A 24,258-nucleotide genomic window follows, 5' to 3' on the forward strand; every position below is an offset into this window, starting at 1 on the left:
GGATCAATTCCCTGTTAAGACTAAGGCAAAGCATCTAACACATCACCGGATCATCCAATTCGTTTGCAAGACCTAACCTAGTAGATATCACGCCAACTCTTATGTACAAGAGCAAACCGTAACATATTGGATCTACTAGACGGAAAAGAAGCAGGGTGTTGTCTCCGTGCAACTAATTCTACGCAACAAGAACTAGCATAGGATTGAAACGTGACTGCACGAAAAACAACATGATATTCGTAGATGATAAGCAACAAAGCACAATAGATCTACTAAAAGCCATGCTACGAACATCAGGATAACTAGCATTACTCGCCATCAAAAATGCTTCAGTACGAGTAATACCAAGGTAAAAGTAAGAACAACGCTTCCCTGATCGCAAGAAGCGATCAGGGCAGCATGACTCTTACTTGGATGAAACCCTAGAATTAGGGGTGGTGATGCGCCGAGAGTTGTTGTTTGCGAGACGTGATGACGTTCTTCCTTTTACAAATGTCATAGGGTACATATTTATAGTCCGGAGACTTCTTGCCGTGCAAGACAACCTCTAAACTCTTTCCTAAACGAAGACTAGAGATAGATTATAACTCAATAAAGACTCGAAGATTAGATAACATGATCTGGACTCTTCCCTCCACCGGTCCAGATCTTCATGAAGCTTCCAAATATCAGCCGAAACATGCCGTATAATTGGGGCAGATTCTGGTCGTCCTATTGTTTCGGCAGTTCCCGTCAACTTCGAGCGAATCTGGACGTGATTCAGTTGTATTGGAAAGCTTATCTCCTTAGCTTTCCATGCATATCTAGAACGTCCAAAACGGAGTCCATATGTGGCCTGGGCGTCCATTTTTATGCGGCCTCTTCCTGCAGTCCGAACCAGCCTCGCGAATAGACAGGGCTTCAACATGGATTAAGCCCGTGACCCCATCTCAGCTTGACCCTTGAGTGCCCAATTATCATTGTATTTGGCCAAACTTATGATATAAGCCTGGCTAAGTGGACTCCTTTACCGTGGGCTTCTTCTGACATTTGGCCTATCAATCCTGGTCAAATTCTGGCGATAACACATGCCCCCCAAGTTTGGCCAAATATGACAGAATCTTCTAAGCGCCAGCCGTAAACCAAATAAAAACATCATTTCCTCAAATTGTCTTCTCATGCCACTGATAGTCTTGCCCCCCGAGCCGATAGATCGGCTATTAGCCAACTGACTTTGTGACCGATTGCTTGAACCGGCCTCACGCCTTCCTCGACCAATCTCAATGTTGTTGCAAACCGGTCCTAGTTTTCATATTCCATGGATGACACTGACTTATGTGATCATCCTCGTGCTTTATCAGCTCAGCATCAACACATACGGCCTCTCCTGCAAAACAATCACTTGCCGAACCGACGCTACAAAGATCATTGTGAATCGGCTAAAAGCTGATGAATCATATTCGGTTAGCCAAACAGTCCACATAAACCAAACCATCATCATTGATAAAAATTTCTTCCCCCCCCCCCCACAAAAATATGCTATGTCATGCAAAGAGTGAGTGTGAGCTTCCAGGTATGTCTCAAAGCATTTACAAGTGCTAGCATGTATATACAGTGAGGGTATAGCATAAAGACACCGCATAGAAAAGCTCAAAAGAATATATCTATATTAGAATATGAGCAAGCAATTTTTAGGATTTTCAAAATAAAAAGCATCACCACTTAGCCCAACCAACTAGTACATTAAAGCATGACAAGCAAAAACCAGCAAGTACCTACACCAGTGAGCTCTTTCCGATACAAGGATCTTTTAACATGCTTGATTACTCATGCCCTCAGGTCTTGCAGGTTAAAACATATTGCATTTGAAACTCAAACAATCCTTTTATTTTGTGCCAGGGGTTATTTGCTTATCAGGCCACTTCTTACCAACCAATGCTAAGCCTAGGTCCATTGAACCATCAGAAGCTTAAAGCAAGGTTTTGGTCATTCATAGCCTAGTCCAAGTTCATGCTAAAGTGCAATAGCAAGCAGTACTGAACTAGATCAGTGAGACAAAACAAACCCACCTGGATCTTTTCATTATAGCACAGCATGGACATCATTCAGATTTTAATGTAATTTAGCACAAGATTATCATATAAGCATTGAGACTCGAGCTGCATAAATGATTCCAAGAAAAGGATATAGCTACCAGGCATGTACAAGATAGTAAAAGCAAAGTCAGCCTACACGTACTAGTAGCCAAGTAAAGCGGTGATCATATTTCAGATTTTCAAAAGAATAAAAGCCATGCTTGGTATCAGATATTCAACATATTCAAATGAGTCTAACCACACATGGTGACCAGCATCCACACCTCAAAATATATACACGAAACACAAGTAGAAGCTACTAAGCATACAAGGAAGCTAGTGCAAGTGATAAATGCATATACTGTATGATGATGCAATGGTGGGTTTGAATATTACCAATCAAATTGGCTGTTGACGAGCCGATGGTTAAAATCCCGCCTGGTCCGTACTTGTCATAATGCATTCTCATCACAACTATCGGCTGTTAGAAAGACGAACATCTGTAGCCTAAAGTCCAATCAGCACATCTGTTGTTGTAGAGAGCTCTTCAAATGCTTTGTCGACGTGGATGAAGTAACTGATGTTGATCGCATCGAAAGATCACAGAAGCTGAATCAGCCGGCTGATGTGACGAATACCCTGACCCTCTATCCGCGGGGGTCGGGCGAGACGGACCCCGTCCGCAGGGGTCGAGCGAGGCGGACCCGTCCGTAGGCGACGAATGCCCTGACCCCGTAGGAGCCGAATTCGCCGATGTCGATGGTGTCGCAGGAACGGGAATAGCCGATGACGATGACGATGTAGAAGTACTGTTGGCTGGATCGATCGGCTAATGTATCAGACACTCCCACGCCCACATGGGAGCAGAAGTAGTCGATGTTGATGGCCGGAACTGCGAAGGAGCAGAAGTAGCCGATGGTGAAGAAGCTGTAGGAGCATCGTCGGTAGTTCTTTATCCGGACGAAAATTTTTGTATGGGTCTCCAGATTTCATAACCAAATCTCCGCTTATGCCCCGCGAGCCGGATCCTTCATGTATTGGAGGGGATCGGCTCTCCAATCAGCCGTGCCCAATTCACTATGAACCAGAGAATTCAGACGTTTTGCCGCCGATTGCTAGAATCGGCTGTGTTTGGGGCTGATCTGCCCATCGGCCCTGACTTAGATGTTAGCCATGCAGCTAATTTGTTCTGCTACTATTTCCTTTGACTTTCTTTTTCTGGCATCGCATCGGCTGGGGCTGATCGCTTAGATCGGCCACTACAAGGTATGATCCCGTTGAATTCATGAAGTGGTGCCAGAATGTGTTTATTCTGTGAGGCCAGTGGATAAAACCAGCCTCAATCCATTTTTTGTCGCTTCGATCCGATCACAGTCTTCCAGCACAATCCCTGAGATCGGCTCTTATCCCTCCGCGTCCCAGGCGTTCATGTCTGCGAGCGAAACCTAGCTAGAGTCATCTGCACGGACCACCTCCACTTCGTCGCCATCCCATTGAACCAAACGTGGTGCATTATGGAAGGAACACAACAATTGGCGTGAATCCAATCCCTCCCAAGCAGCACTGTGTACGTACTCTTACTGTTGACGATGAAGAACGAGGTTGGGACGGTCTTGCGGCCAACTGTCCATTCCACATTGAGGACTCCCTTTGCCTCCGACGGCTGCCCGTTGAAATCATTGAGCATTACGTTGGTTTTGATAAGGTCAGTAGCAGAACGACCCAATCGGCGCAGCACTGAATACGGCATCAAATTAACTGCAGCGCTGGTGTCGACCAACATCATGTTCACAGGCTTGCCATCGATGAGACCCTTGAGATATAACCCCTTCAGATGATTGTAGCTCTTCTCCTTGGGCTTCTCGGAGATGATCGGTTGGGGACCCAGATCCAGCTGTGCGACGGCCAACTCCTCCGGTTGGGGCGCTCGAAACTCCGATGGGAGCACGAACACCATGTTCACATCAGCCGATGGATTGTCATCGGCTCTTGGCTGCTTGGGGTGCCACTCCCTCCTTGGAGGGCGCCTTTCCACCCTTTGTGGGTGCCTGACTTGCTCTGCGAGATCCGGACGTGCTTTCCTCAGCACGTCAAGGTATTTTGCTTCCGCCTCTTCGAGATTGCGTAGACGCTGCACTCTGCGCTTCTGTGATCGGCTGAGCCCGTCAGGACACCACCGTGGATGATGATACTTGACTTCCTCTTCTGGCTCGAGATCATCCCCGGATGGCCGCCTCACACGGCCATCGTGACGTGTTCTGGGCCCTAAGCGCCGGAACACCGATGTCTCGCCTTGCTGGCGTCCCCGAGGCCTTCACTCCAAGCAATCATCTATAGTAGGCAATCGGCTCATGCCGGAGTTCCAACAGTACCTGAAGAACGGGCAATGCCAGTGGTCGCGTATAGCCTGGCGCCTCCCCAGCGTCCTCCCTGTGCGGTGCTCATACTCCTCCTCTTCCGATTCATATCGGCGGCACACTTTGTATTGATACTGGTACTTTTCCAGAAGTCGATTGGAAGCTGGGAGCTGATTGCGGATGTGGCGCACTTGTTCTTCAGTAACATGTTGCTGCTCCGACTCGTGTTCATCCTGGGGCCGTTTGCCAGAAACGGCCTCTTTCCTCTGCTCGACACGGCGGCGGATGGATCCTGCCATGTTGATCTGAAATGCCAAATTCTGACCCTCAGCTCCAAGATCCGACAACTCCACCATGTTAGCCTGCGGGAACGGTTGACTGTCCACTTTCATCGTGTGTTGGGCCAGAATTAATCGGCCTTGCTCGATAGCCGATTGGATCTGCTGATGCAGCTCCTTGCAGTCATTCGTGGCATGAGTGAACGAGTGGTGCCATTTACAGTATAGCCTCCCCTGCAGCTCTTGTGCAGTTGGCAGCTTGTGATTCTCTGGGAGCTTCAGCTGTTTTTCTTTGAGCAGCAGATCAAATATCTGTTCTGCTTTGGCTACGTCGAAGTCGAAGCCCTTCACAAGCCCCTGCTGTTTGATCCATTTGCACGGGACGGGGTTTGCCCCCCGAGTCCACTCTGCCACGGCCACTTCTTGTTCCTCGCCGGAGTCATCAGATTCATTCGCTTGGGCCATGTTCACATGGCGCTTGAAGTTGTCCTAGTACAGCTCAGGATGGTAAAGCTCATATGCCGTAAGCTTCTACACCAGGTGCGCCAGAGATGTGAACTCCAACTGGAAAGCCATATCCTTGATCGGCTTAGCGAGTCCCAGAACTGCCAAATCGACTGCCTCCTTCTCCATAATGTGTGATGAGTAGCATCGATTCTAGACCTCTTTGAAGCACTGTATGTACTCTGACACAGTCTCTCCTCGCTTCTGCCTGACTTGGGCGAGGTCGGCAATCCCAGCTTCAGCAGCCTCTGAGTGATACTGGGTATGGAACTGATCTTCCAGCTGCCTCCAAATTCAAATCGAATCTGGAGCCAATGACGCGTACCATCCAAAAGCTGGGCCTGTAAGAGATTGGCCGAAGAACCGGACCCTCAGCGGATCCGACACTGAGATCATCCCAAGCTGCGTTAAGTATCGGCTCACATGCTCAATGGAGCTGGCTCCTTCTGACCCGTTGAACTTGGTGAACTCAGGGAGCCGATACTTGGGTGGCAATAGGATCAAGTCGTAGTCACTTGGATACGGCTTGGAATAGCCGATCGCTTTTCTCTTGGGCAGGATGCCAAACTGGTCTCTCAATATTGCACTGACCTGCTCCACACTAAGAACTCCTGGGGCCGATGGCTCAGCACTCGGCCCGGTAGCGTGCTTTGCCAGCCACGCTTGTTTCTCCGCGTCTGCTCCAGAAGCTCCTGGGCTTACCAACTGCACCGAGCGTGTTGGATTGACGCTGTCAGGGATGTATGCGCACGTGTAGCCGTACGGGATTTCCTTGGGTGGCTCGGTCAGGAATTGGCCTTCTCCAGGATCACCGCCGATCTTGTGAACAACATAGATCGGCGAATTCTGTTGTCCTGCTGCCGCGAGCGAGTAGGACACTGGCAGCCTGGATTGCAGTGCAGCTTCCCCCTTGTGGCTCCCCAGGACTGGTCCCGACGGGGAGTACTGGTTCTTGATCACCTCCTGGACAATGCGATGTGCCACGCGCTCAAGTTCGTTCACCAGGCTTTCTGAGTGCCGATGAAGCGTATGAGCCACCATATAGTTCATCTCCTGGCGTAGGGCCCTGGTTCGCTCCTCTGATGGCACAGACAGATCAACGTTGTCGAGAGCGCCTTCTGGTGAGAACCCCTTCCACCTGATGCCATGGTTGCAGGTCCTCTCAAAAGAGCCGATGAGATCGGCTTCGAACTGAGCTTTGACCTCATCGTATTTTTGCTTATGTTCTAGAGTCAGTTCTTAATACGTGACAGGTTTGGTGACCGGCGGAGCCGGTACTTGGTCCTGAGCTCCTGTCATCTCTGTGGCGGGCGTTGTTGTTGATGAAGGTCCCACCGAGCGTGCCAGAATGTGTTGTCGGTCGAAACCCACCGGCGAGCAGCGACAGGCAACACGAAGAGCCGGGATGTCACCGGAGCGCTGGCAGGCACTGCTCCCTCGTCGACGGCCCGCAATTCTGTCACGCGCCCGGAGATTCCGGAGAATGTTGGGCGTGCCACCTAACCTATACCCGATCAGGACGGTGCGAACGTGCTTGCAACGATTTGCCCGCATACACAAACACGTGGAAACGTAAGTCCGAGCCGTGGTCGGCTCCCTGGGACGACTCTTGCATCGGCTTTAAAGAGCCGATCGAGTCTCAGTGTCAGATTGGATCTGCATCTATCCGGATACTGATAAATAAAGCAAATAAGTGTAAAGCTGCTTCAATTAAATCTAATTAATCTAATCCACGACGGTAAAAGCTTCACTGCTAGATCGGAACATCCTACACATGATTGGACCTAATGAACGTAATAAATAACTAAACCATAACCCAAAACAGAGGCCTAAGAACTAGTAAGAGCCGATTCCCGGATCAATTCCCTGTTAAGACTAAGGCAAAGCATCTAACACATCACCGGATCATCTAATTCGTTTGCAAGGCCTAACCTAGCAGATATCACGCCAACTCTTATGTACAAGAGCAAACCGTAACAGATTGGATCTACAAGACGGAAAAGAAGCAGGGTGTTGTCTCCGTGCAACTAATTCTACGCAACAAGAACTAGCATAGGATTGAAACGTGACTGCACGAAAAACAACATGATATTCGTAGATGATAAGCAACAAAGCACAATAGATCTACTAAAAACCATGCTACGAACATCAGGATAACTAGCATTACTCGCCATCAAAAACACTTCAGTACGATTAATACCAAGGTAAAAGCAAGAACAACGCTGCCCTGATCGCAAGAAGCGATCAATACAGCATGGCGCTTACTTGGATGAAACCCTAGAATTAGGGGTGGCGATGCACCGAGAGTTGTTGTTTGCGAGACGTGATGACGTTCTTCCTTTTACAAATGTCATAGGGTACATATTTATAGTCCGGAGACTTCTTGCCGTGCAAGGCAACCTCTAAACTCTTTCCTAAACGAAGACTAGAGATATATTACAACTCAATAAAGACTCGAAGATTAGATAACATGATCTGGACTCTTCCCTCCACCGGTCCAGATCTTCATGAAGCTTCCAAATATCAGCCGAAACATGCCGTATAATTGGGGCAGATTCTGGTCGTCCTATTGTTTCGGCACTTCCCGTCAACTCCGAGCGAGTCTGGACGTGATTCAGTTGTATTGGAAAGCTTATCTCCTTAGCTTTCTATGCATATCTAGAACGTCCAAAATGGAGTCCATATGTGGCCTGGGCGTCCATTTTTATGCGGCCTCTTCCTGCAGTCCGAACCAGCCTCGCGAATAGACTGGGTTTCAACATGGATTAGGCCTGTGACCCCATCTCAGCTTGATCCTTGAGTGCCCAATTATCATTGTATTTGGCCAAACTTATGATATAAGCCTGGCTAAGTGGACTCCTTTACCGTGGGCTTCTTCTGACATTTGGCCTATCAATCCTGGTCAAATTCTGGCGATAACAGCTAGTTAGTTTTAATTCTATAAATATAAATACCTGAAAGAGCAACAAGGAACTCCCATCGCATAAGGTGACTATAACTCGTAAAAGTTGAGACATTTTTGCCCGTCACTTTCAACCTATATTAATAAATATGGGTTAAGATTTTTTTATGAAACAGGAGCGATTTTATCCCCTACTGATTATATATATAAATTAAGAGGAAAAGAGCGAGTCGAGTACAATCAAGAAGCAAAAAAGGAAATGGAAAAGATAAGCCAGATTACATGAGATTGTCTATCCATTGGGACATCAGAGGTGAATTACTTGCTGAAGCTCGAAGAGCTGCCCAATTGAAATCATGGTGAAAAAGTCTGATTGCAGTCTCTAGAGAAGCTGGGCAATTCCTGAAGATGAGGTCGTTTCTGGCCATCCATATACACCAAGCCAAAAGGATGATTATCTCCAAGAAGAAGGGAACTTGCAGCTGACCTTTGAAGCTTTCTAAGATTTGAAAGGGCAGAAGTCCGCCTGGGAAATGAATATTTAATTTTTGCCAGCAATCTTTCGCAAATATGCATTTAAAGAGATACTCCAACGTCTCTTCAGCATTGTCAGGACAAAGTTACAACAATTGTGTAATTGTTGTAACTTTGAAGAAAAAACATATTTTTCCTTCGTAAGAGCGCCCTGGTAGACAGTCTGTCCTTTAGAAGAAGCGAAAAGAAGACGTTGTGTTTGTGTTGAGAGGTTTTCTAAAGCCATTTAAAGGATGGGTGTGGTTGAGCAGATCCTATCAGTCTTTTGTAGATTTTTTGATTCTCGAACACACAGGAGAGCTGTGTACCAATATATTAAGAAGAAAGAAGGGTGTAGTACCCAGTCACCGGTACAAAAAAGCCCTTTTTCATGGTGGAAAAAGACCAAAAAGGCCCTCACACACACTATATTAGCCTTTTAACCAACAACCCATGACTAACGAGACCTATCAGGCTAACCATTGGGCTGCAGGGCGAGGAGATGAGTTATTCCTCGAGCCCTAGCCAAATCCCACAGGTGCAATTCATCCCTAATGGTAGAGAGAAGCCCACTTATACTAGGTTGCAGACCATCAAACACACCAGTCCAGAGAGACCAAGCTACCAAGATTACAACTGAATTCAGGCCCATTTTAGCTTGATCAGCCACCCTTCTGCTCGCCTGATCCCACCAGTCCTCGAAGGAGTGATCATCAGGTTGTGGAGCTAAACCTTGCAAACCTAGTCGTTGTATAACATTGAACCATATTTGGCGCGAGAAGACACAAGACACTAGCAGGTGATTGATTGTCTCCTCTTCTTGATCACATATTCACATAAAGGACAATGTTCAGGGTGTGATAAACCTCTCTTAGCAAGCCTATCAGCCGTCCAACATTTGTTTTGTGCGGCCAGCCACAGGAAAAATTTACACTTACCGGGTGCCCAGCTCTTCCATATCCTCTCCCAAGGCTTAAACTGAATGGCATCAATGAACATTGCCTCGTATGCTGATTTAGCAGAATATTTCCCTGTTGGTGCGAATTGCCAAATATGAGTGTCCTCAACTTCTGGCTGCAGCACCACCTCAGCTAATAAATCCCATAAATCAAGATACTCAGTCAAGACAGCCACGGTAAGAGCACCCCTTATGTCAGCTACCCATTTCATATCAGTAAGGGCTTCATGTACTATCCTTTTCTTTGCTCGACCTGAAACTGAACCGAATAGGTGTGGCAAAAGCTTTTCAAGACTATGTCCATGGAGCCATCTGTCGGTCCAAAAAAGAGTATTCATGCCATTGCCAACTTCTGAAATTATGGCCACCGAGAAAAAAGCTCTGGCCGACTGATGCACTTGGATAGGGAAAAAAGTCCATGGCTTTTCTGGTTCAGTTTTCTGTAACCAAAGCCACCTCATTCTAAGAGCCCATCCTAATTGTTGCAAGTGTGATATACCAAGCCCCGCCCCAACTCAGGAGGTCGAGTCACCTTGGGCCAAGCTACCAAGCAATGCCCTCCTAACACATCTTTTCTACTTTCCAAAGGAAGCCTCTTCTGATCTTTGTCAATGGCTTTGAGAGCCCATGGAGGGAGATCCATGGCCATGGCCAAACAGATTAGCATGGATGTGAGCACAAATTGAACTAACACTTTCCTTTCTGCCCTTGTTAGCAGATGGGCCTTCCATCCAGGGAGCTGATCTGCTACTTTGTCTATAATTGGTTGGATTTGGGCCTTAGTGAGCTTATGGAGGGATAAGGGCACTCCAAGGTATCTGCAGGGAAATTCCAGCAGCTGACAGGGAAGATGTGCTTGCATTATTTGTCTATCCTCCTCTTTACACTGAATGGGTAGCACGCTACTCTTCTGAACATTGGTTTTTAACCCACTAGCACTTCCAAACAGGTGTAGTAGCTCTAAAATGATGTCGATATCTCCAGCAGAAGGCCTCAAAAAATTACCACATCATCTGCATAAATAGAAATCCGATGCGGCAATGCCCTTCTAGCCAATGGCTGTAGCAGAGACTCCTCCACGGCCTTATTTATCATGAAACCCAGAACATCCATGACTAAAATAAATAGCATTGGCGATAGCGAGTCACCTTGCCTTAAGCCCCTTTTATATTCAATTCTTTCTCCTGGATTACCATTGAGGATCACCTGAGTGGAAGAAGAAGTAAGGAGACCACTGATAATGTCACATCAAATCTGCCCAAAACCCAAGTTTCTCAGAACTTCCAGCATGAAAGGCCATGAAACTGAGTCAAAGGCTTTTGTTATGTCAAGTTTCAACAGTATCCTAGCTTGCTTTTGTCGATGAAGGTAGCGAGCCGTTTGTTGTACCAACATAAAATTATCCTGTATAAATCGACCTTTAATAAATGCACTCTGAATAGGAGAAACTAGCTCATTAAGCCGTGCAGCCAATCGGTTGGCTAGAATTTTCGTAATGAGTTTGGCAAAGGAGTGAACCAGGCTTATAGGTCTGGAATCCCTGATATTCATGGCATCATCTTTCTTTGGCAGGAGTGTGATATAAGCTGAGTTTAGCTGCTTGAAGTTGCCAAATTTTCAACTCCAAACAGCCGAAATTGCTGCCATCACTTCCACTTTAATTACAGGCCAACATGCTTTATAGAAGTTTGCAGTAAACCCATCTGGCCCTGGGGCTTTGTCAGAAGGAAGCGAGCAAATTGTTCTCCAGACTTCCTCCTCAGAAAAAAGGAGCCTCCAACTCCGACAGATCATGTTGTGGAATGGCCAGTGCCTCGAGGTTAATGGTTACATCACGTTCCGGAGCTTCCCCCAGGAGACTACTATAAAATTCGAAAATATTCTGCTCCTTTTTCTTCATGACTGGTGAGAACATGCCCATCATCTGAGGTGAGATTGCATATGAAGTTCTTCCGCTTATGGTGCCTAGCATGCAAGTGGAACAGAGAGGTGTTAGCGTCCCCTTTGGACAACCAGCAAATGCGGGAATGGCTGCGAGCAATCGTGCGTTGTAGGGAAGATAGAGCCAATGAGTGCCTTTTAAGTTGATTCCGTAGCCATAATTCCTGAAAGGACAGACTTCGATTATCCTGGGCAATTTCCAGTTGATGGAGGACCTCTCTGGCTAGTCCAAGCTGAGAGAAGAAAGCATTGCAATGGGCTATTTCCGTGCCATGCTTGTCCAAGTGTAGGTCCATATATCAGTAGAATAGCACAGAGGCCAATGGGCTATTTCCGTGCCATGCTGGTCCAAGCACGACCCAAAATGACCATGTCATACCGTCCATCTTGATGAGTTTCTATACACAGTACGATACGAACCGTAGTCTATTCAATAATAGCACGGCCCAAGTCCCACTAGTGCATGTTATACCGTAGAGATACCGCTGTGTTATCCACTGCATTTTGAGTGCTCGCTACCCTCCTACACACCCCAATCTCCCTCCTATTCCCCGCTCAGGTGGTGGACATGCCCTTGATGCGAGGCATTTGGATGATGGTGGATCTATTACATTGTGATAATTAATTTGAATTTGAAAGAACAATAGCGACAATACAAGATAGAAGAAGATGCAACATTTAAGGGTCTGTTTGGTTTGACTTTTAGTTATGGCTTTTGCCACTCAAAAAGCTAAATGCCAACTAAAGGATCCAAAACTCATAGAAGCTTTTTCTTTGAGCCACCTTTTTTTTTTGTTCAACTCTCACAGCTCCCCCCCCCCTCCCTCCCCCTGCTTTTTTCTTAGCCGTGAAGATGGGCAATTCAAAGAAATTACCTACCTGCCAATTGTTGTTAAACAAAATGATATATTTATTTCTACTCCCTTCGTTCTGTTTCAAAATATAGTTCAATATCTTAAATCAAATTGTTTACTACTCTAACTTTGACCCATTTTTTCAAATATATTACATTAAAATATTAGTGTTTTCTTTTATAAAGTTAATTAAAATAGAGAAATTTGATCACATTTCTTATTTTCTAGGATTAATGAACCATCAATTTGTGTTCACCGCACCGGGATGAACCTACCAACTCCCAAAGAGCCCAACGCGTCCATTCCCGTTCTCTCCCCACTAAGAGCAACCACAATATTTATCATAAGATAGTTCATAGCATTAAAATATTTACTACAGACTAATTGAAACATTATAGAAGTAGTCCATATAATGGTCTATATAGCAGTCCATAGCAAAAGGTACACATAATGCTATGAACTACTCATAAAAAATAAACAAATATTACTCTCTCTTTCATCCCCTTCTCTCTCACTCCAGATTCTATTATGACACATCAATACATATTGTTACAACAACAATAACTATAGACTACTTACATAAAAATTGTCCATATGGACTACTTAGTCTATATACATTGTGTTTGCTCTAAAACTCAAGAAGCCGCAACGCAAACCCTAGCCTATAGCACAAACCCCTGCCGCCGGCGAGGGACACGCCTCGAGCCTCGAGCGCGGCGGGCGAGGAGGAGAGAGCTAAAGAGAGATGGGGCGGCCGTACGCGGTGAAGGGGCGCAAGAAGAAGCGCAGGCTCGACGAGGCGGCGGCCTCGGACGCCGCCCCGCCCGCCGAAGAGGCGGAGGAGCTGCCGCCGCCGGAGAGCGGCGAGGAAAAGGAGGGGGAGGATGGGGCGGCGGAGGGGCAGGAGGAGGAGCACGCGACGGTGGAGGGGCTCCCGGTCGTGCCCAGGCCGGTGGACGGGAAGCGGCGGCCCGGCGCCATCTTCGTGCTCGAGAGGGCCTGCCTCGAGGTCGGCAAAGTCGGCAAGGTGCGGTAATTAGGCTGCAGCAAGAAATTGCTCTGCTTTCTTGTGCTATTCCACGACCAATTCGTGCTGGCTTCTTTGGATGATTTATGTACTGTTTGGGTTCGGTCCTGTGCTGAGATTAGGGGGGGATTTGTTCGAGTAATTGGTTTGTTCAGGCAGTTCTAGTACTTCTGTTAGTAGGGAAAGGGGCAAACGCTGAGTAATTTTTTCACCTTATTATGAAACTTGGATGTGCGGTTTTTTGTGAGAAAAAAGCACTAGATTTGACACCTTCGCAATTGCGTAGAACTGCATGAATAAAATCAAGGATGACAGAATGTTAGTGGATCAAGTGTATGGCTTCTATGAAGACTGTTTACTGTCTTGTGATTTTTGTAGTTGAACTCGATGGAACCAAATTTGAGGTGCTGTTTTCATGACTCTCGATGTAGGTGTTTTTTATCATGATTTTGCACAGGGCCAATTATTTTCTTGTGTTCTCAGGGCTTGTACCATAGTAGGCTTGTCATTGTCAGCTTTTTGCTATGGCTAATCCAATTCTTTCTTCCATAAAAAGATCATTTCTTGGCAATCTTATAGAATACCATTATAGCAATGCTAATTAAACTTTACCATTCACTTGAGTGCAGAGTTAGATTTGGTGCGATTGATTGTTTATAGTTTCATTTACGTAAAAAGCTTATTCAAACTTTCCTGATCATGTACAGATCTACAGCTTTTGTTTCATTTGGACCAAAATTTGAGCATAAAACAATTGTCATACATGGGTAGTAATCTTGACAATTTTGTTTACCATCCCGCGCAGACTATGCAAATCCTGAACTCAGATGATCACGCTAATTATTTGAGGAAGCAGAATCGCAATCCTGCTGACTATAGGCCTGATATCATTCATCAGGTAATGTAAATTTCTTAGAACTACTGGCTATTGATTAAAGCTGTTCCCTTTATATTTGATCATCAAGTCCTTGCTTCAAAGTAAATGTAAATTAGACAACTCCTCTGTATGAAATCATGAAGTACTTCATTACTTATTTGCTTATCTATTTTTGTTTTCCATTTGATCATTCCAACATCCTATATTATCTGTTTTGTTCATTTGGGGGACTTGCCACAGTTTGGACCTCTTAGTATCTGATAGATTTGTCTGAGTGAGGTTACTCCAGAGAGCTGCTTTGTATGTTGTTCCACCAAAAACAAAACATGGGTGATCTGGTGAAAATTAGATTATATAGTTTATTGGACCTGCCCAACAATAATTCCTCTTAAATATATTGAATTTGCTTCCAAAATATTTTGCAGGCTCTACTTGCGATATTTGACAGCCCTTTAACTAAAGCTGGAAGGCTACAAGCTGTTTATGTGAGGACTGAAAAGGGAGTATTGTTTGAAATCAAACCTTATGTCCGCATGCCACGAACATTTAAACGTTTTTGTGGTTTGATGTGTACGTTACTTACTCATACCTTATGTACCTTTTGAGCTTGTATTCTTTCGATTATCATGCTGATGTGCATGTAACTAATGATATTGCAGCACAATTGTTGCAAAAGCTGAGCATTACAGCAGTTGGGAAACGCGAGAAGCTCCTTAATGTTGTTAAAAATCCTGTTACCCGCTATCTGCCTGTTGGTGCACGAAAAGTTGGTGAGTTTATATTCTTCAGTAAAAACATGTTTCGATACAAGTTAAATATGCTAATTGATGTTTTTTAATACCTAGGGCTTTCATTTAGTGCTGAGAAGTCAGTCAACTTGTTTGACTATGTTGCTAAATCCAGTGATGATGAACCCTTAGTGTTTGTGGTGAGTAAAAGTTGCGATACTGTCCTTCAGCTGAACAGTTTTTGATCTGTTTAATCTTCATGCCTAATCCTGTGCTGTCTGCATGTTATTTCAGGTTGGTGCCATGGCCCATGGAAAGATCGACAAGGAATACACAGATGACTACATCCAAAGTAAGTAGTGATTTTAGAATAATAAAACCATCCGATGCTAAGAAGCAAGATCAACTCAGTGGTGATGGTGACATTCTATATTTGTTAATTAGCTCTAAATTAACCACATGAACATGTTCAGGATTATGCCATAGGTTTCCATTCAGTTGTAATTTTTCTGTATAGATGATTTGTCTAATTCCAGGAAGATTTCTTAGAAAAATCTCTACTCACCAGCACCTTAACTTGGTAGCAACTTGGAATTATGACTCTTGTTTTAAATATGAATATTATCCTGCTTCTGACTTTTGAGCATGAGCCCTTTTTTGCTTGTTCTATATTCTCTTTCGTAGAACAAGAAACTGGCAAATAAATGTTCAGAACCACACACTTCTTAATTCGCATGGACAAACTGCTAACTCTTAGTCTCTTATCTCAAGATTAAGGCCCCCCCCCCTTTTTTTTGTTGGGTGCCTTGGCTGTAAAGGCTGTAATATAACCATAGTGACCACTGTTCCTTGCTGGTGCAGTTTGCAACTACCCTCTCAGTGCTGCCTGCTGTTTAAATCGGATATGCAGCGCCCTGGAGCAGAAGTGGAACATCCAATGAACGGAAATTTTGAAACAAACATCTGTGTACTCGGTAGCTAGTAGTATCGTCTTTTTTTCTCCATCTTACATGTACTGCCTCTGCCTTTTTGATCCGTACCTTGAGCTCCAGCATTTTAAACATATGACCGTTAAATGCTTCAAATTCAATGTTTCCTTATGTTGCATTTTAAACGTCAACACTGGTGCGTAATATTCTTGGCCTCAAACTGAGGCTATTTGGTCATTCTAGCAAAAGCAAACTGTTATCTACGTGATTGGACTTGGTTGGTTCAACACGTTGGCTTGGGGGAAGGTCACATTCTGTCAGATCTTATGCCTGGTAATGTTACACACTTAAACTCGCTTCGCAAAATGTTAAGCACATTTGTTTCTCCTCATGAACCGTGGTTGCGGTACCATCGGTGGATGCACAGGCACATCATGAACCGTGGTTGCGGTACCATCGGATGGCACTGCTTCAAGAAGAATCATCATCCTTAACATATCAAACTTGATGAATATGTCATGAGGTGATAACTTCCTCAGTCTGCTTAACACAGTGCAGAGTTGTTTTCCCTCTTGTCATCAACCAAAGGCTCTCTCCTTGGAAGCTCAATGTTAGGTCCTGTAGAGCCGTGCTACCTCTTAGAACATGCTTAGCTTGAACCCTGGAACAGCTGCGCATATGATGCGCCATTCGACAGATCCAGCCATCCCAGCAGAGCCGTTCCAGCTTTGGAAGGTGTAGCACCTCAAGCTTCCCAGGCAGCAGGTGCACAAGCTCCAGCGAGAACACTGCAAGATGCGAGCCCGGTGCACGTATCGCGTGTATTTTCCATGCCGAGAGCATTCCTGTGTCGCAGTTGGAGAGGGAGAGATGCCGAAGCCGCTTGCAACAGTGTCCCATTCAGCAAAGCAAACATGGCCTAGAGAGTCAGAGAGCCTTGTGAGCTAGTTGATCACACTAAGATAGGCGCTGAAGAAGCCATTGACGACGCCAGTGCAGTCAGCCGGCTCTTTCTCCCACAATGGCAAGGTCTAGATCCTTAAGAGCTCCAGTATCAATTGCTTCACCGAGTAGAGGGCCAAAAACAACGGAGTAAAGTCGACTCTCACAAGACGGACAGTAAAAACATTGTCGGTCAGCATGCTGAGCCTATCTTCATCTTCCCCTTTCTGACCGTGTCTGTTATTCAACTCTATGTTTGTGTTTTTGCACAAACGCCCCTAGCAACGATACTATTGTCTCAAAGACTCGATGATAGACTTCTGAAGACTTGAAATTCAAAGAGTATTTATGAGGAAGCACCCTTCCTAAACGGGGAGGAGTATCTAATTTTTACTGGAAAAAAATTATCCCAAAATCGAATCATACAGGAGTTCTGAAATATTCTGACTGAGTTATCTCCCATCTTTGCACAATTCCTCATGGGGTTTCAGCTGAATCCCACAATTTTTTGAAAAATAAACTGAATCCGCAACATTGGTGAAAAACATAAGAATGGTGTATCATCCAATCAGGCTCTAAATCTTCTTATACATTTGTTACAAAACAAAAAGCTTTACACACACCACATTGGTCTCCAGTGAGGAGCTTTCTTAAGGTCTTTTTTTTTGGCGGGGAAACACATCGTTGTATGCAAGAGAAGAAGCAAATACGAGCAATTCACAACCCAACTGCGAGGAATCCAATATGCAAAGACAAACCAAGCTAACTTTACAAGAAGTCCCCTTCATCTACTCCTGCGAGAAAAATAATTACTTCATAATTAATTCTAATTTCTTACATGACTTTTTTATGATGTGTATTTGGAATAGCAAAGTAGCCATACATAAATATGTTCACCGAGCCAGCAGCTTTGACAAAATAAAAATAAATGGGACCAACGTAATTAAGTTGCTGAAATCTACAATTCTATGTTCTTCTCACCTATTAAGTTGCTAAATTATAAATAATCCCACAATCGACTGCAAACTGAGAAACGAAACACAAACTGGAACAGCTAAAGTTGCAGATGGTTTGTAAAATACTGCTGAGACTTTGGATGATTTTATTTCAGAATATATATTCACAAAGTATTGTTGGAAAATGTAAAAGGCTAGAACGTCCTAGCTCGTTATTGAGATAGACTTCTAAACTTAAAAATCTACAGCTCGATGCAATCAATGGATACACATGGTAATTTTACAGCATGTTATCGAGAAGACGGTCCATGATCTCTGATACTGTCTCCAAGAAGGTTTCCTCGCTGGTCTCTGGAAGGACAGAGTCCTCTGCTTCTTCGATCAGGGCCTCAATTTCAGATTCTTTATTCACCGTTTCCCTGCACAAGATGCTGCCAATGTCGTAAGGTGTAAGCCCCCTCTCTGCACCCTTCTTCAGGAGCATGGTGCTCACTTGAAGAACACGGGCACACTGAGACGACAGCTCCCACCCATGGAACTTGAGCAGGGCAATGTCTTTGCTGGCATCAAGTGATTTGATGTATGCTAGGGTTTCCGTACTGAAGGGTTCGCGTGCTTGGCGCCAGTAGAGCCACTCAAACGTGCAATCTTCAAACTACAAAGGAACAAAGGTAATGAAAGGAACTGATTAGAATAACAATTTCTTGAACTGTCTCGATAATCAGGAAGAATGCACAACATAATAATGTTATAACAAATAATTAAATGCAGACTATATGGTTGACACCTTACACAAACAAAACATTTAGTGAATAGTAGATTAATAAATGAAGATATTGTTCAATAGCTTGCTGTGCTGAAAAATATGTATGGTTTGGTAATTCAAGTGAGCTAAACAGTAAAAACACATACCTTCTCTGGGAGGCAGTATCCATGATCAATTGGAACCAACTGCATGTGATCTCCATCTTGGCACACTAGTATATTCCCTGCATGACGATCAGCATTCGCCAACCTAATATCTAACACAGCAATTTTCTGAACCTCCTTGACAGAAAAAGCATGAGGGCCCATATCCTCACAACTTCCCTGATTCTCCACAAACATCTGCAATGATCCAATTTTAAGCTCCCCCATCTGAAAAGAACAAACCAATGCAGTGGGAGGTACGCCAGAAAATCCTGTACCATCGTGGGATCTGCACCCATCAATTGGATGGTCCAGAAGATATGCCGCTACCTCTCTTAGTGCGCCTTCCCCGACTCGTGTGCCCCTTTTCAACCCCTCACCATCAACTGACAAAGGAAGGCCCCTGGGGTTGTTCTCTGCCATGGGTTCCTCATCTATAGGCTTGAACACTGCAATATTGCTTTCACCTGACTGATCCTTCATAAAATAGACTCCCCCTGAACCTTCTGCTGACATGACAGGAAGGTGTCCATTTTCCAGACCAGCAATTGTTGTGCCAATCATATCCGTAATGGCAGGAGAAAACTGCACATTTCTATTAACGGCAATAAGCTCAACTGGAGCACCTCCACGATTAGCTAGTTCTATATTGTTCAAGGCAGCATCTATGTGGATGTTTCCTTTGTCTTCAGGGGTAACAACTGTAACCACAGTTTCTTTATCAATAGTTTTTGTTCGCACCTTTGCTGGCTCACGGATAAACATGTGAATCACTACATCACCCTTCTTCGCAATATCAGTGATCAACTGGTGATCCTCGAGCTCCTCATCACCAAGTACAAGCCTTTGATCCTTTAGGCTCTCGATTTCCTCCCCGGTCTCAGCAGCAATCTTGTTCTTGAGGTACCCAACATTGCGGCCACTGTCCACCTGGAACTTAAACTTCTTCCCATTGGCAGTCTCGATTGTTATTGCACGAAGATCAGCCAACCGGACAACTAGGTGAACAACATTGCCATCAGCAAGCCCATAATCCCTGACACGGGAGCTGTTGCGTGTAAGCTCATGCCCGCCGAACACAAGCCTCTGCTTTGTCACGACAAAGCCCTTGAACCGCTGGATCCGGAGCTTGACAGAGGCGACAGACTCCGAATCCAGTACACGCATAGGCAGCAGTGGCTTGCCGGGCACAGCAAGGAAGATGAGAATCGAATCCAGTGGCTGCGCCCCAAACAGACATGGTGGCACAAGAGCAAGTTGGTCCTTCAGGGGGCTGAGCGTTGCGACACCGGCCGCCGACATCTTCTTCTTTGTTGATTCCCAACCAGTGTCGCGCCGGGGAGGCACAAACCCCTAAGAGTGGAACACCAGTAGAACCGAGAGCCGAGCTGTTTACACTATTTGTGCTAGTGTAAACCATGGAGAAAAAAAGAGAAAGATCCCTAGAGTTTCCTCCGGCCAGCAAGGAAACCCTAGGGGATCACCGCTACACGCCTATGCCCGCGCCTATAATCCCATCTCGCCCTCAATTGAGTTTAATTCAATTGTTCCTGCACGCAAACACAATTAAGGTTAGCACGATATTGAGTTCATAGAAGCATCAGCAATGTAAAAAAACCCCAGCGAACATGAGGAATTCTTACCGGAACCGGTGGGACTGGATGAGGGCGCCGTGAATCTTTTCGCTGCCGCTGCGGCTCCAATAATATCACAGCGCATCTGAACTAATGTACATGTACAAAATAAGAAAACAAAAGGAGTCGATTTCACAAAGCTACACCTAGTTAACACCTACTAAAACTCCTAACTTTCTAGGAACTATACAATTACTAGAACTATACACACACACAGTTGTAGCTTTGTGAAATTATTAACTCGAAACTGGAAAAAAAATAGACGAAAAGAAGGGCGCGTTGGAGCGATTCGTCACCAGGGTTTAGTTGATATAGCCGCGAGATTGGCCAGAAGCGGCAGACCCTCCGGCGTCCGCCTCCGATCCGATCCTACCACGCCACGGGTTCGGTTTCCGATCGGGACCTGCGAAGCGCCCACCAATGGCGTCGCCAATCCGATCCAACCAATGCACGGATCGCCCGCACACTACGTCGCAAGAGGGGAACCGGATTCGGAAATAAAGACCCGAAGAATGGCCGCACGGAGGTGGAGGAATCGATCTTACTGGCAACCGCGACAGGCGGGGCGGTGGATCCCGATCGAATCGCCCGCTTGCCGGCGGGGCGTTTCGGAGCGGCGGAACCCAAGGGGCCCGGCGGCATTTGATTGCGGTTAATATATGGATGCCGCCGCCGGCTGGGGTTTGGCGGTGGGTTTTGATTTTTTTTCTTTTTTACCTTATGCATATACAGAGGGAACTATTAAGCACGCTGGGTGCTGAATACTCCTTCCGTTCTAAATTATAATTCATTTTAAAAAATTTGAAGAGTTAAATAATTTTAAAGTTTGATCAAAATTATAGAGAGAAATATAAAAATTTATGACATCAAATAGGTGTACTATGAAAATCTAGCTAACAAAAAATTTAATGATATTTAATTGATATCATAAATGTTATTATCTTGTCATATAAATTTGGTCAAATTTTAAAAAATTTGACTCTCCAAGATTTTTGGAATGATTTATAATTTAGAACGGAAGGAATAAGTATTTAGCACTAAAAATATAAGTTATATTTATTTTGAGTTATTGGAACTCAAGATTTATCTATACTATAAAGATAAAAAAAGAAGTGGGAGGACCATTGTTTTTTTCACCGCGTGGTGCTTGTACCCGCCTCCTGTACCTGTCCGAAATCTCTGCTCGCCGTGCCCAACGCGATTTTCTTCCAATCCTCCAGCGCTGGATCCAGATTGATGCCGTCACCCGAGTTATTTGCCTACCCGCCGAGCTCGCATCACCTTCTCTCCCGGTCCTTTCCTTCTCCGCCGCGACTCCCTGTCCATCTTGTGCTGCCTCTCCCCTCCCCGTTGCAGGGCCGCCCCCCCGCGAGGGGCCACGCACTCGGGGTCGTCTCCCTCGCCGCCCACCCCACGGGCGCTCGCGCTGCAGAAGTGTCGGTCGACAGCTTCGCCCACGTCTTCGACGTCGACTCGGGGCCTCGCCACGCTCGAGGCGGCGCCATCTAAGGTCTGGGCCGTCCAGTTTCACCCCAAGGTGAGCACTGAGCACGGCTGCCCCGCCCCCGTTGTCAGGAATCAGGATTTTCAAGGCAAAAAAATGGCTGCTTTCTTGCGATTTTTGCTGCAATAATGTTAGATGGTTCGATGGGGAATGAACCAAATGTGTGAGATTTTGGTGAGATGTTAGATGATGCGCAGGCCTGTGGGGCTGGCTGCACACTGTGTCCCGCGGCGCCGCCATGCCAGGGGGGCCATCCATCAGCCCTTCTCATTTTTCTTGGCTCCATCGTCCATATGCGCTGGTCATGTCAGATAGATTGGCAGCGGTGGTGTTGAAGTCATTGTAGTATTTCAAAAAAAAAAAGAAGAAGAAGAAGAAGTCATTGTGCTCCTCAACGGTGAGTCCCCACAATAATGACCTTATCTGCATCCCTCTGAAGCGATGAACACATTCCTTTGCGGAGTAAGAAGAGCTCCATAGCAGGCATTTGTTGTTCTCCTACGGGCACTGCATACATTCTGTTGGTCAAAATTCTTCCATGCGAATAGTTAATCATTCAGTATTTTATTTTTTCTGGGCTTTATTGGAGATTACTTGACCGATTGGTGGTGGACCTTTTGTTTAGACTAATGAAGTGAAAGCTTTTCAATTGCTGATTGTCCTTGTGATAGGCTGATGGCTGTTAGCAACTAAGTATTCCAGTTATTGATCCGGGGTTAAGATTATATTTTATCAAAATCCAGCACCAAATGTTGGATATAGTAAATTCAGTAACAGAGAGTTGCAGAACAGAGATCCAGTAGGAAACTCACTTTTTACAGATTCTGTATGAGATTTTAATCCTGCAGATTTTCAGCAGTATAACCTAAGGATTAGTGAAATAATAGTGGTTAGACATATAGGAGCCAGTCTTTTTTTTTTGAGATTCGCATATAGGAGCCTGTTGATGGACACCTATTACAACAAATATCCATACCATTTTGGCGTTACTGCTTTCTCAGCCAATACAACTAACCTGAGTTATAGTATAGATGATTGTAGTATATTTGCTATCAAATGCATATAGTTATGGGATATCAGCCTTGATCTCGGGGCAATATAATCTCAAGCTGGCATTCCAAACATCAGATATCTGCTTCTTAGCAATCTGTCTTCCATCAATTCAAACGAAGTTGAGAAGAAGTTAGTGATCAATTCCATTTTCTTTTTCTGAAGTTTAAGTTATGACTTTCAACGAGAAGGTATATTATGGTAACCTAATAACCTAACAAAGCTTTTTTGTTTTTAGGATTGATGCAGTCGAGTTTTCGATTTGGGAAGGAGGAGGCAGCACATACCAAGGTGAGGGATCGTCTCTGCTTTCTTGTTTGATTTCTATTGAAATCTGAAATTGGGGCTAACACCCAACTTAAAAGTTTGATGAACCGATCCTTCACATCAGTTTCGGTGCCTTTTAGTCCTAGAGAATGTAATAGTGTTTCACATGTTGTAGCAGCGTTTTGATGTAATTGTCCTCACGGTAACGATCTCGCTTGCTAGGCTACACCAGTTGCCATTTAGGACCTTGTGATCAGTGATATCACTTAGTCTCTTGTTTAAGGGAGTGGAAGTTCCTTTAGAAAAATATAATTAAAAGGTTTGGAGATTATTTTGATAATCACTAGAATTGCTATTTAGAAGATTTGGATATTATGTTGGAATCGCAAACTTGACTGAGCTGTCCTATATGGTTTTGCATATGAATTGTATAATTTTGTTGTATTATGATATCTTTGGACTCAACTTTTCCAATTCTCTAATCTAACTTTTTTTTGACAGGGCGACTTGACTTGCTGGTCTGCAACCAGTGCCTGAGTAGAAACACAGAAACATCTACATTGTCTATTATTGTTATGCTAATCTAAACGTTAGACCAAGTATTATCAATAAATAGAAAATTTAGAATTAGTAAATGTTGTGTGTGCATATTTACTATAAATATAAAATTATTTCTTATAAAGTGTCATTAAGGATTATTTCAAACACATGCGTGTCGCATGTGCATTTTACTAGTTTTGATAAAATGAACTAGGATGGCATTGTGCGTAATTAATTTAGGAGGAGAAATGAACTAGAATGGCATGTCATTGTAATTATTTAATTGACCCATAAAACATCATTGACCACCCACTTGCATCCCTATTTAGCACGGCAGCTCCCTCTCTCCCCCGTCCAGTGCTAGGAATAGGCCGAAATCGGAAAAACTAGTCTCGAAACCGGAAAATTATTCTTTCAACCGGAAAAACACGCCACACCTCTCTCCAGAAAGCCAAAATCGGAAAAATATTCCCAAAATTGGAAAATGTATTCTGGAAACCGAAAATTGCTATTTGAACAGGAAACCAACGTTTC

At 44.7% G+C, this 24,258-nt stretch overlaps 2 protein-coding genes and 1 long non-coding RNA gene across 5 annotated transcripts; 2 read left to right on the top strand and 1 right to left on the bottom strand.

The window, feature by feature from the left end:
* The first annotated feature begins 12,973 nt into the window (after positions 1-12,973).
* Positions 12,974-16,159, top strand: LOC120698716 (ribosomal RNA small subunit methyltransferase nep-1-like). The gene is made up of 7 exons (XM_039982430.1): positions 12,974-13,388; positions 14,194-14,286; positions 14,691-14,835; positions 14,925-15,035; positions 15,111-15,193; positions 15,288-15,345; positions 15,855-16,159. Exons 1-7 carry the CDS (start codon positions 13,107-13,109, stop codon positions 15,932-15,934), a joined length of 852 nt encoding a protein of 283 aa, XP_039838364.1. The 5' UTR covers positions 12,974-13,106; the 3' UTR covers positions 15,935-16,159.
* A 1,772-nt stretch (positions 16,160-17,931) lies between these two features.
* On the bottom strand, positions 17,932-21,059 carry LOC120698724 (phosphatidylinositol 4-kinase gamma 4-like). Of its 3 annotated transcripts, XM_039982444.1 has the most exons (5): positions 20,909-21,059; positions 20,660-20,766; positions 20,373-20,448; positions 18,733-20,279; positions 17,932-18,475 (listed from the first exon to the last, which is right to left on the bottom strand). In XM_039982444.1, the coding sequence occupies exons 4-5, from the start codon at positions 20,029-20,031 to the stop codon at positions 18,101-18,103; spliced, it is 1,674 nt and encodes a 557-aa protein (XP_039838378.1). In that variant the 5' UTR covers positions 20,032-20,279; positions 20,373-20,448; positions 20,660-20,766; positions 20,909-21,059; the 3' UTR covers positions 17,932-18,100. The 3 variants fall into 3 exon arrangements, with proteins under 3 accessions (XP_039838378.1, XP_039838374.1, XP_039838386.1); XM_039982440.1 differs by having other exon boundaries at positions 20,660-21,004; XM_039982452.1 differs by having other exon boundaries at positions 20,373-20,453; positions 20,660-21,004.
* Positions 21,060-21,506: 447 nt separating this feature from the next.
* LOC120698744 lies at positions 21,507-24,036 on the top strand. The gene is made up of 2 exons (XR_005685003.1): positions 21,507-23,208; positions 23,686-24,036. It is a non-coding gene; the product is annotated as an uncharacterized LOC120698744 (long non-coding RNA).
* The last annotated feature ends 222 nt before the right edge of the window (positions 24,037-24,258 follow it).

This window comes from Panicum virgatum, chromosome 1K (assembly GCF_016808335.1).
Source record: "Panicum virgatum strain AP13 chromosome 1K, P.virgatum_v5, whole genome shotgun sequence".
NCBI lineage: Eukaryota > Viridiplantae > Streptophyta > Magnoliopsida > Poales > Poaceae > Panicum > Panicum virgatum.

Bases quoted from the DNA above. Each gene is read 5' to 3' on its own strand.
- LOC120698716 (XM_039982430.1), top strand. From the start codon at position 13,107: ATGGGGCGGCCGTACGCGGTGAAGGGGCGCAAGAAGAAGCGCAGGCTC. The intron at 14,287-14,690 runs GTAATGTAAATT...AATATTTTGCAG, and splicing joins GGCCTGATATCATTCATCAG to GCTCTACTTGCGATATTTGA. The intron at 15,194-15,287 runs GTGAGTAAAAGT...ATGTTATTTCAG, and splicing joins ATGAACCCTTAGTGTTTGTG to GTTGGTGCCATGGCCCATGG.
- LOC120698724 (XM_039982444.1), bottom strand. From the start codon at position 20,031: ATGTCGGCGGCCGGTGTCGCAACGCTCAGCCCCCTGAAGGACCAACTT. The intron at 18,476-18,732 runs GTATGTGTTTTT...GTTCCTTTGTAG, and splicing joins GATACTGCCTCCCAGAGAAG to TTTGAAGATTGCACGTTTGA.